Raw genomic sequence first — 12,453 nt, 5'->3', positions numbered from 1 at the left:
TGTATCTCCGATATGTCTGTTTAGTAACTTATAAGATGCGTGCAGTTAATGTTTATGAATGTAGTTCTGCTAGTGAAGTATATATACTATAAATATGGTTAAAGAAATTAATGAATAAATACAAAGGTTATGAAATACCATGGATTTTATACTATGTAATTATATGCAGCAGAACATGTAGTTTGACAAACTGCCGACAAATGATATGGAATTAATAAACGACATAACGGAAGATTGAATAATAGTTTTAATCCACATGTATACACGTAAGTTTACAGTTCATGTCATGTCATCTAGATTGGAGTCTACTTACACCTTTTCTTGCTTCGTTCTTTACTGAGGTCCATTCCCTTATCTGCAGTCTTCTTACAATGTTAAATCGCCGTGCGTAGCTCGAGATGCGTCACAGCGATGGAATCATTTAGAAGTAACATACTTGTTAGAAGCCTTGTGACAAGATTTGCATCCCGTCCCAAGGTACAGCGCAAGTTTTTGGCGACCGCTTTTTAGGACAACGTAAACTACGTAGACCAACGACGTAGTTCAACGTAGGAATGACAGTCAGTGAAGACAGAGTGAGAAAACACAGAAGAGGAACGAAGACGAAGTTTTGGTTGTTAGGAGTTAGAATCAACATGGAATCAAGATGAAAGTTCTCAGAGAAAAGAAAGGACAAAGTGCTAGTGAAACTTATGCGTGTTGTGATAGTTCAGCTATGCAAGATAAAGACTTGGTGAACTCTGTGATGTGTGGGACATGTAAAAGTTGGTTTCATTTTTGTTGTGTGAATATCCCAGATGCTAAATATGACCAATTGAGCAAAATGCAAGTTGACTGGTTTTGCAACAAATGTAAGAAGGGAAGAAAGGCAAAATCTGTAAGAAGTGAAGAAACAACAGATGAAGAAGTAGATGATGAATCTGAACAGAATTCTGATGATGTTACAGCTTCTAGTGGTAATAAACAAGAACAAGAACAAGGTCTGACTCTAGAAATGATAATGAAACAATTGAAGTGTATGGAGCAACAGTCTAATATCACTTTTACTGTTGTTAATGCTCTGAAGGAGGAAAATAAATTACTTAGGGAAGATGTTACTATTATTAAGGAGACTCATAGTAAGCAATTCCAAGATATCAAAGACCGGATGGATACGATGGAAAAGGAGTGGAAGGAAGAATTGATCAAAGAAGTGGGAAAGATTGAATCTGTGATGGAGCATGTAAATAAGAGAATGGAACGGCATGAGGATGAAATGGTACAGTTAAATTTAACAGTGTCAACCGAATGTCGGAAAAGGGAGAAATTGGCAAAGGAAGTGCAAACTTGTAAGACAGAAATTGAAGAGCTCTCTAACAAAACAAAGGACATTGAAATGCAATGTGTTCAACATACAGAAGAAGTGAACCAGAAATTAATTAGACTCGAGAAGGAAGTAGATTATTTGAAAACTAAAAAAGGAAACCTATCTGAAGTTACGAATGCTAGCTGTGATTTAGTAAGTCCTAACCAATCCGATTTTAATAATGATGTTATTGTAATACCTACTGTTACATCAAATGTAACCTGTGTTACGCATACGCTAACGACTGTAGCTAGTTCTAGGAGTAATTTTCCTTATAGCGTAAGCAATGGTCAACCCAGGGAAACCTGGATGTTTGGTAATATGTCATCTCCTAGTGTTAATTTAGAAAATGTGCATAGAAACCCGTTCAACGTTACTTCTATGCGTAACCCTTTACATACTGGAAATTTTTGTTCAAATTCAAATTCTAAAACACATAGGTTAAATGAATGTAAGGAAGTTACTTTAGCGGACTCCTCATTTAAACCTCGAGATGTGCGTGATTTTCCGCGTTTTTCGGGACAGATGACTCCTGGTAGCGCCAGAAATTTTCTCGAAGAATTCAACAGATTATCCCGATTGTTTGGAATAACAGATGAACAGAAATTTGCACTCGTGCTTTAATGTCTAACTAAATCGGCTTATGGATGGTATCGGAAAATCGAGAAAGAGATTTCGAGCTTTGCGGAATTTGAAGAACGGTTTAAGGCTAAGTACCGATCTGAAACTCTGGAAAGGGCACAAATAAGAAATTTATTGTCGATGAAATATGACAAAGCTAAATACTCAACGGTTTTGGAATATGTATGTGTATTAATTGACAAATATTCGGGAATAGTGGAGGAATATAATGAAAAGGAGTTAGTGAATATCGTTTTAACATGTCTCCCACCCGAAGAATCTCGATTAGTAAGGGTAATACCAATTAAAACGATCGAAGAGTTAGTAGAACGACTCATTGAGGTTACATCTGTGGAAGTGCCACCGAATCGAAGTGATTACAACAATGTAAATAGATCGCCTTATGTAAGAATGGCGCAGACCAATTGGAAGGACCAAAATAATGAATCTAATATGCAAACAACAAGATCTAGTGATAATAGAAGACAATATTCGAGAAGAGGAAGAAACTTTGGTAACTTTCAGGGGCGTAATAATTGGTATTATAGGAATAACAGGAGACCTTATAGTACTGATCAGAGTTGTCAAACAACTGAAGGTAGTTCAGAAAATGTCTCGCCCGAGCAACGACGAAATTAATCTTAAAATTGCAACGATATAACTTACAATTTGAACACATCCCGGGAAGAGAAAATTATATCGCCGATATACTGAGTCGCTATCCTCCCGATATACCAGGTGAAGTAAAAAAGTTTTACGTTAATTTGATACATTTTTGAAAGAAGAAAAAACAAATGTTTTTTTTCAAAGCCGGGGTAACCTGTAACGGAACGTTACATATTGTCTTTTGTTTTGATTAACTCTTTGTTTATTCATGTTTGAATCAAGTTATTATGATATTTCACAAATTCAGTTTGACCGACTTATACTTTATCTGCACCTTGTTTCAAAGTATTGGCCAAGAATGACTTAAAATTCTGAGCCACTTTCGTTTTCTTTTAAATAAATAAAAAGTTGTTGATATGATTTTACTCCGTGAGTCTTGAAAGATAGATGTTAAATAATTTTATGAAGATTACTAGCTAATATTTGATTCTAATTCTATCGAAAATAATATTTATTTGTTATAGTTTGTCACGATATTCTGACATAATTAAGTAAGTTTAAAACAACGTGTATTTAGTGTTTAATATTGTAGCTATGAATTACTGGAATATGAGTTCTTAATTTTAACTGATTCTGCTCCAAGCAACTAACTTCCTTCGTATTTCTGTGAACTCCAATCAAAAATATGTATCTCCGATATGTCTGTTTAGTAACTTATAAGATGCGTGCAGTTAATGTTTATGAATGTAGTTCTGCTAGTGAAGTATATATACTATAAATATGGTTAAAGAAATTAATGAATAAATACAAAGGTTATGAAATACCATGGATTTTATACTATGTAATTATATGCAGCAGAACATGTAGTTTGACAAACTGCCGACAAATGATATGGAATTAATAAACGACATAACGGAAGATTGAATAATAGTTTTAATCCACATGTATACACGTAAGTTTACAGTTCATGTCATGTCATCTAGATTGGAGTCTACTTACACCTTTTCTTGCTTCGTTCTTTACTGAGGTCCATTCCCTTATCTGCAGTCTTCTTACAATGTTAAATCGCCGTGCGTAGCTCGAGATGCGTCACAGCGATGGAATCATTTAGAAGTAACATACTTGTTAGAAGCCTTGTGACAAGATTTGCATCCCGTCCCAAGGTACAGCGCAGGCTTATTACATTTTCCTGTCCCATCCCGTTTCCCTCTTGTGCTCTCTCTGCTGTCTCTGGCCGCAAAAGCGTGCTACTACGTCATACATCGGTCAGTTGAATGCGACGGGATCTATAATGACTATATTCCATTCAGTAGAAGAAAGTAGTAGCAGAAGAAAAAGAAAAGAAAGAAACAAACACAGTAGTATTTTACATCATTAGCTTGCGTCATCGATGATCACAATATGATGAAAATGTCAAACGACGTTCGAGACGATTTCAGCGTTCGTCATAAAATTTTTAAAACCAAACCATCCACGCATTTCCGTCGAATGAAAGATAAGAGCGGAGAAATAACATCCTTTCACGCTTCGATAAACTTTACTGGATAAGGTAGAATGAAGACAGACTAAACTTAGTTATGATAACAACATGATCTAATATTGTCGAGAAATCCTTATCACATTATCTGGAAATAATAAGATGAATCATTTCAATGACATTTCCTACTGTTTTTAGGCAGAAAGAACAAAATTATTGTTTTCCCTGACTCATGAATGTTATTTTTGAATTTTTGTAATATTTGATTTATAATCAGAAAGCTAGTCTTTCTCAGAGATTAATCATCGTAATTTCAAGGCACAATATTATGTCAAAACTATTAGAGATTTATCTGATAAAAATACCACTAAAGTCGCATTTAGTAACATAAATTTACTTCACTTTCGATCGAGAATAGTGTTAAGAAATTCCTTTAATAATAATAATAATAATAAACGACTTTATTTTAACTGCTGAGAACAATTGAAATGCAACGAAAGTACAGTACTTGTTATATTCAACAACATTATTCTAACACTATAATATAATAAAAGAGAGAAATAATAATTGACATTTTAACATGAACTACCAACGATTACCCGCTTCGCTGGATTAAAATGAATACATAAGCACATCACTCCGTATCTCATGCGTTTGGTACCCGTGAAATATGTTGTTTTCGTTTTTAGAGGCATCGATTTAAACGGCATCGGAAAGATCGTTGTTCATCTCAGCGACCCTGAAAACTATGGATTCGACACTAATATTGGTCATTTTTGATCATTTATATATATATATATATATATATATATATATATATATATATATATATATATATATATATATATATAAATGATCAAAAATGACCAATAATATAAATATATTCCTCCTCCAAGTTGCGGGGATGAATTTGGTTTTAAATGGGATCGGAAGTGTCATTTACTGTTCATCACAACGATCTCAAAAACCATGGATTAGACACTTATATAAGCCGTTTTCGATCATTTTATATATATCCCTTCCCCCTCCTCAATGTCGCTGTTCATCTCAGTGACCCCGAAAACTATGGATTCGACACTAATATGGATTATTTTTGATCAGTTTTACGTATTTCCCTCTTCCCTCCCAAAGTTTCTGGGCTGAAGTTGGATGTAAACGGGATCGGAAATGTCGCTGTTCATCTCAGCGACCCCTAAAACCATAGATTCGACACTGATATTGGTCATTTTCGATCATTTTAATATATATCTCCTTTCTCTCCCTCCCAAAAGTTGCTGGGCTGAATTTGGATGTAAACGGGATCGGAAGTGTCACTGTTCATCTCAGCGACCCCTAAAACCATAGATTCGACACTGATATTGGTCATTTTCGATCATTTTTATATATATATCTCCTTTCTCCCCCTCCCAAAAGTTGCGGGGCTGAATTTGGATTTAATCAGCATCAGAAGTGTCACTGTGTATCTCAGCGACCCCGAAAACTATAGATTCGACAGTAGTATGAGTAATTTTCGATCATTTATAAATGTTCCTCCTTCTCCTTCCTCCCCTAAGTTACACCGTCAAAGTGATATGATAAAACCATCTCAGGTCTGAATCTCATCTATGTAAAAAAAAAAAAAAAAAAAAATCATCGAGATCGGTCGTCAACGTAAAATGATAAATATTATCCCAGGCCCGAACATCATCTATGTTGAAAATTTAATCGAGATCGGTTAGGTGTTTCAAGAGTTATTAGGTTTTATTTATTTTAGATATATATATCTCCGCTCTCTTCGCTCGCCCCTAGGTTATACCGTCAAAGAGAAAATATAAAATCTTTGCAGTCCTGAATCTCATCTATGTTAAAAATTTGATCGAGATCGGTCGGGTGGTTCAAGAGTTATTAGTCTTTTTTATTTTGATATATATATCTTTCCCTCCCCGTCCCCTAAATTCTACCCTCAAAATGATATAAAAACCACCCCAAGTGCAAACCTTATGTACGTTGAAAATTTGATTTAGATCGGTCGGGTGATTCAAGAGTTATTAAATCACAAAACTATTTTTTTAATTTTATTTCTTTATTTCCTTTTGCACCTTTGTTTTCACATCTTTCTTTTGTTCATTTTCCTCAATATTTCTGTTATAAGCCATGGCTTCCTAGTCACACTCTCTTCTAAATACACCGTACTATTTTTTCTGCAGCCTTATGAACTCGTAGTTTGAAATGTTCCTGCTGCCCATTAGTATCTTTATTTTTTAATTTTATTTTTTTTAATGTAAATATTTTTCTTCCGAATCTATTTCTCATTTTTGTATCTTTCAACTTTTCAATATCCAACTTGTCGTTTCGTAATTTTCTCTCATCTAATTTGTCTCTTTCAGGTATATTTTCTACGATTTTGGACCCCTTTCCCTGGAGTTGACAATTACTTTATCTCAGAGCTAAGGCAAATTAAATTGCGATTTTCAAGTCGCTCTTGTCCAAGACACATTTTCTTACAAATAATGTTCTACATTGGCCCCTCCTTACGTCTTAATTTTGCTTTTCAGATAAATTTTCTGGAAGAAAGCCTGATATGTAGTTTAGCCAGCAGAAGATTGTGAACTGAAAAGATAAACTGTAACTAAAAGCTTTCGGTTCTTAAAACTATTCCGAACCCTATTATGCGCTATGAGCCTACATTGTATTTGATATGTCTGTTATGGAATTGAGACCTACAACTATATGCTAAGATAGATCAAGTGATTCCTATTATTGGCAAAAGTTAAGCAAGTTCTGTAATTTCTTACTCGTAAACCATATTTATCTACCATATCACTTTCCTGTCTTCTCCCTACAGCAATATTGGAATTAACCATTACGATTACTTATGCACACAACTTGTTACTTTATGTCGCAAGTCAGTTACATTTTTACATGACATACAGGGCACAGGGTTTGATAACTTGATAGCTTACTCAATATCGTGAACACATCATCAGGATAATTGGTGTGAATGACAGTATTGTATGATTACCTATATATTAAAATGCTAGATTTATACGTTTGTGGTCAAGAAAAGAATATATGTTTGTGGTTAATTCTTTCGACAATGAGATCTAGAAAACCACAAGTGCTAGAAACGTGCCGTTTTCGCCGATCGATTCCAAATTTTGTAAGTTCTCATTCAAATTTAAAAAAAAAGTCTTTATTCTTCTATTACACTTTTTAGGTGTCGTTTTGACCTTATTGTTTTAATATTTCCACTAAGACGTTACGATTGGTACCCTTGTGAAAGGCAACCATTAGAGGAGCTACGTATAGCAGGTTGATGGACATTCAGGCGTTTCACTTTAATCTGAATGACAAAACCTATTGGAAGCTAGCAATTTTGAAGTCTTATCAATGAGGCGTACTCGAATATGGATTTAAAAGAAAAAAAATATTTGCATTTGGTATCATCTATCATTTATCCAAGTTTTTCATAAACTCACCCCAACATTCTATATACTAAAATACTGCATTTATATATTTGTCTATAGCAATTCACTCCCTTTGAGTATTTTCCTGTCCTTTACTTGTGTCCAGGACTTGCACAGATATAGTGAGAAGTGGAAAGGAGATTCACACTCGTACTAGAATATATGTATCAAATTATACTACGATCAACATTAAAAAGTATAATTAATATTATTTTAGAAATATTTTTCTTGTTTGAATAATTGATTTTTCACTTCGAAATTGTCCAAGTTTTGTAATATTTATGATAATATAATGTATTTATTAAATCTTTTTTCGTTTCTATACTTACAGATGTTGATGGCTGCAGAGACCTGTGATTTAACAGCTCGAACAAAGCAAAATTTGACCCCATTTGACCTTGCTCAACAAGAATACAGAAGAAAGTCGCAGCCGGAAATGTATCGAGTTTTGACCCAGGAAATGGAGAGAAGGAGATCACATGAACCACAAGCAGCAAGGATATGACGTTAATATTCGATTACAATCGACATTTAAAAAAAAAAAAGTCATAACTACGTATTTTTGCGCGGAAATTCCATAAATGTTTCTTATTATGTACAAAAAAATTTTAATTGATATTAAATTTAATTTCTTGTTGTATTTTGCTATGTAACCATGCTATGTATATATGTCCTTTAAAGCAATTAAATACAACTTTCTTTTGATAAATAGTAATACCAGAATATTCCATTATTCTTTAGCGTACTATATCCTCCAAAATCCTACACAAAGATGATTCCGAAGTCTTAGAACAATTACTAGGAACAAATATATTAGGCAAATCACTTAAAATTATCCCCTCGTATATTTCCGAATGAGTTAATATTTATAGAAATTTCTGACAGTGTAGCAATAAGAAACCCGTCATTAATTTTACTCTCAACAGGGACATATAAAGATTTTAAATTAACTTGTGACTTTTATTCACAAGGGTAGAATTATATGCCCACTAAAATTTTTAAAGAACTATCTGAATCATATACATAGTATATCGTTTGTAATTTTTTACAAAATCTCTTTCCCAGAACATTTATTTTTCTAAAACTAATTGCATACATTTTAAGAAATCACTTTTAATCATAGTAATGAATGAAATGAATGTTTTGAGCTCAATTTCTCAACATTTGTTAAATTAAATCTACAGAAATTGACATATTTAGAAAGAGATTCCCAAAATCTTTCCAATAATGTATCACATGTTTCTTATTGCTACATTGTTTGAGAATTGCTAGGCAACAAATACATATTCATACACAACTTTTGGGAACATGATCCGGGTATATCAAGTGACCAATATATGAATACAGGTCCAATATATGTCCAGATTTGTTGTCAAAAGATGTGAGGCATGGAAAGAAACAATAGGTGATAAACCGAAAAAGAAGATACAATGCAATATGGAGAAAGGTCATGAGATGCAAGTTAACCATAAGTGAAAAGAATTCTGATCCCTGCAGTAAGGAATATAGCCACTTTGGACAGCGGTGACATTGGACTATGTTGTTCTATTCTCCCTTAAGGACAGCTTTTTAGAGCCTGAAAGGTCCGAGAAAGTGGATTCCTCTGTGCAACTTTTTTCTCGAAATTATCTCATGCATGATGGGATTAAAGTGTGGGAAATATGTGTATTGGCCAATCAAAGCTATTGATGTCCTCACTCTCCAGTGCAACTCGTGCAGTTCTGTGTGAGTGGGAGCACACTTTCATTATACAAACAAAGTCAGAACCCACTACACCAAAGAAAATACAAGCATATCCTGCAGGATTTCGGTAGGATGCGTTCCCCATTAATGAATCTTGCGTCGAAGTTGTCGCCCATTCAAGTTAAGTGAAGGTTTACGGAACGCATTACTTATGAAAATCACTAGGTTTCTGTATTCAATCAGAGAAATCAGTACTTCTGCAAAATATTTCAAATATTACATTATCTATATTACTGCAGCTAGTTTCAACTTACAACCTCCCACACAATTAATTCCAGTTGTAAAGGTTAAGTAAAGTGGTTATTGTTATTATGAATGACCTTTAATAATAATAATAATAATAATAATAATAATAATAATAATAATAATAATAATAATAATAATAATAATAATAATAATAATAATTGATGTGTGTATGTACCAAGTTTAGTATTGATAGACAGAATTTGTATGAGGGGAAGGCGTGTATTGGTATATAAGCTTTTCCCTATATCTATTCCGTTTATTAAAAAGAAATTTAGTACACACATTACTTATCCCCTATAGTATTTTTCGAGATACATTTGGATTGTGTGCTTTTACCCGGGGCCACTCCAGAGGGGGCCAAACTTGATGGGAAGGATTTCTGGAGGAAATTTTCTCGACATTCTCCCAATTTCCCCTGTTCAAGTACGTTATAGGCCCCAATACGTAGCACCTCTGGAAAACTTGTTTCATGCTGAAGAGAATGAACTATAAACCATTAACAGTGTTGATGCAATAACGGTTTAAATGAGAGTCTACGATTTTTATTTATACTAACAGGGTTAATGGGCCCCAGAGACTTACTCCGTTGTCCATGGCACCTAACTTTTTGTGCTTGAACATATCTTTGTTATGTTTATCGAATGGAGTAAGTTTGATTCGAATTTCCGGAAGACAGGTTAATGTTCGTTCCTTGTTAGTTTGATCTGAAAAGCAAGAGGTAACTTTTATCTTCTCTAATATTGAAGTGATATTATCACAAACTTCAAAAGAATAACTCATAGGATAAGACGGTTGAAATGCACATTCCAACAAGTAGAAGTGACACATGTGTACCACGTGTAGGAGTTTGGTTTCTGTGGCATTATTATTGAGACCGGAAGTGTTAGTTAATTTATATCATTTCTGATTTCAGTAGAGAGATTAGAATGGAGATTGAATATATTCCTGGAGCGCTTAATTGACTACACAAAACCGTTTCTCTCTATCTATAACCGCTTTTACCTACGAGGATCGTTCAAGTCAATCCGAGATTTTATTAAAAACAAATAGAATAACAAATTTCAAAGTGTGGAAAGTGGATTTATTTTTCCATATAACCTCCAGTTACACTTTAACTTACGCCTAGAATGCTTCGGCATAGAAAGGTTTAGTATTACGACGAAACCATTGAAGGACATCATTCTTCACTTCATCATCAGTGTTGAAATGTTTTCCTCCAAGAAATTCCTTCAGGGCCTCAAACAGGTGGAAATCACTTGGAGCTAAGTCAGGACTATGGGGGGGTGATATCTCGCAGCCGAGTTCCTGGATTATTGGAATGTGCGTTGAGCGGTATGTGGTCGTGCATTGTCTTGCAAAAAGAGAACACCCTTTGTGATCAAACCCGGACGTTTCTTCCGTAAACTCTTATGCACATCACGCAGAACATTGCAGTAATATTCACTGTTCATAGTGACATCATGGGGTAAAACATCAACGTCAATAATTCTCTGTTTATTCCAGAATACACTTACCATCACTTTACCAGCAGACGCAACTGTTCGAAATTTATTGGGAGGTGGTGATTCCGTATGCTTCCACTCCATCGATGCTCTTTTCGATTGTAGGGTGAAATAGTGAACCCATGTTTCGTCACATGTCATGAAGCGATTCAGAAAATCCTGGCCTTCCCTTTCACAGCGTTCCTTCAGTTCTCTACAGACTTCAATCCTTCTGTGTCTGTCAAAAGCAGACAGCTGCTTTGGGACCCAGCGTGCACTCACTTTTCGGAACAATAAATGATCATGAATTATTTGTTCACTGTTCCTAACGACAGATTATGTACCCTTGCAATTTCACGACAGGTTATGCGACGATGGTTGTCCAGGATTAGCTGCTCCACGCGCTGAAGTTCTCAGAAATGACTACTGTGGGTTGTGATCCACCACGACCGGGATCGTCAGTAGTAGAGATATGGCCATCTTTGAAGAGCTTACACCATTCAGATGTCTTACTGTGACTGAGTGTCTCATCACCTTTCTGAGTCTGAAATCTTCTGTAAATTTCAGCAAGTTTTATGCTTTCGTTCACTAAAAACTTCATCACAACACGCTGTTCCACGTAGACGTTCACACTGTTGTCCACCATGTTGAATAACGGTCTATGTAGAAACGCGAGAAATGAGCGCCGTCTACCAGTAACAGGGCACAGATGTCAGTTTCTACTGCATACAAAACCTCCAGCCTAGGTGTTTATTTAAACCTGAAAAGAAAAAGGCCCTGGATTGAGTTGAACGACCCTCGTACAAAGATCAGCGTTAAAACTAGAAATGGTTTATTTATGCCACTTCCGGTTTTAATAAAGATATTATAGTTTGAGCAAATTTGATGATGATTGATGAAGTAGTTCTTGAGATTTTTTTTCTTCCGGATGGACGAAAAGAGTAAATATATAAAAGTTCTTTATTAAACCAAACTCTTTATAAACATATATATTACGATAAACTGTTGCTAAACTGAGCTGAAGGTACGCAGTAGCATTCTGTCTATTCTTCAACGTAATTTGGAATGTTTGTGATATGGTAAGTACATAACAACATAGCAACCTTCCACTACATGAAATTATTTTCTACCTTTATCACAGTTCACAGTTAAGTTCCTCTTCTCAAACTGCAACGCTACAGTCAAGAACTTTCCTACTATGCCTCTATATTAATTTAGCAACTACATATTATGATGTTCTGAGCAAGTTTCCCCCTCAAAATCCATTTCCTTAAATATAGATTAATATTTAAATAATATGTGAAACAACGCGAAAAACGACCAAACAATATTCCTATTTCATACTGAGGTCGTTATTTTACACATATAAATAAACATTTCACAGAAGTGAGCACATATCTAGTAAGATCTAATAGCAAGTTCCATCTCATTGTGTATGCTCATTGTAAAACGAATCAAGTGTTTCTTTTATTTGTCACCTTTTTCGGT

The 12,453-nt window shown here is 34.6% G+C and overlaps 1 protein-coding gene across 1 annotated transcript in view; it reads left to right on the top strand.

Moving 5' to 3' along the window:
* The window catches only part of LOC145690130 (uncharacterized), a 125,763-nt gene extending 117,553 nt beyond the window's left edge, over nt 1-8,210 (top strand). Inside the window, exon 2 of the mRNA XM_081764714.1 lies at nt 7,827-8,210. Within this exon, the coding sequence (XP_081620840.1) occupies nt 7,827-8,000 (174 nt within the window). The 3' untranslated portion in view covers nt 8,001-8,210. The remainder of the gene's footprint in view (nt 1-7,826) is intronic.
* Nucleotides 8,211-12,453: the final 4,243 nt, after the last annotated feature.

Source organism: Thermobia domestica, chromosome 7 (genome assembly GCF_964235325.1).
Source record: "Thermobia domestica chromosome 7, izTheDome1.hap1.1, whole genome shotgun sequence".
Classification (NCBI taxonomy): Eukaryota; Metazoa; Arthropoda; class Insecta; order Zygentoma; family Lepismatidae; genus Thermobia; species Thermobia domestica.
This window is presented reverse-complemented; position numbering and strand designations above follow the sequence as displayed.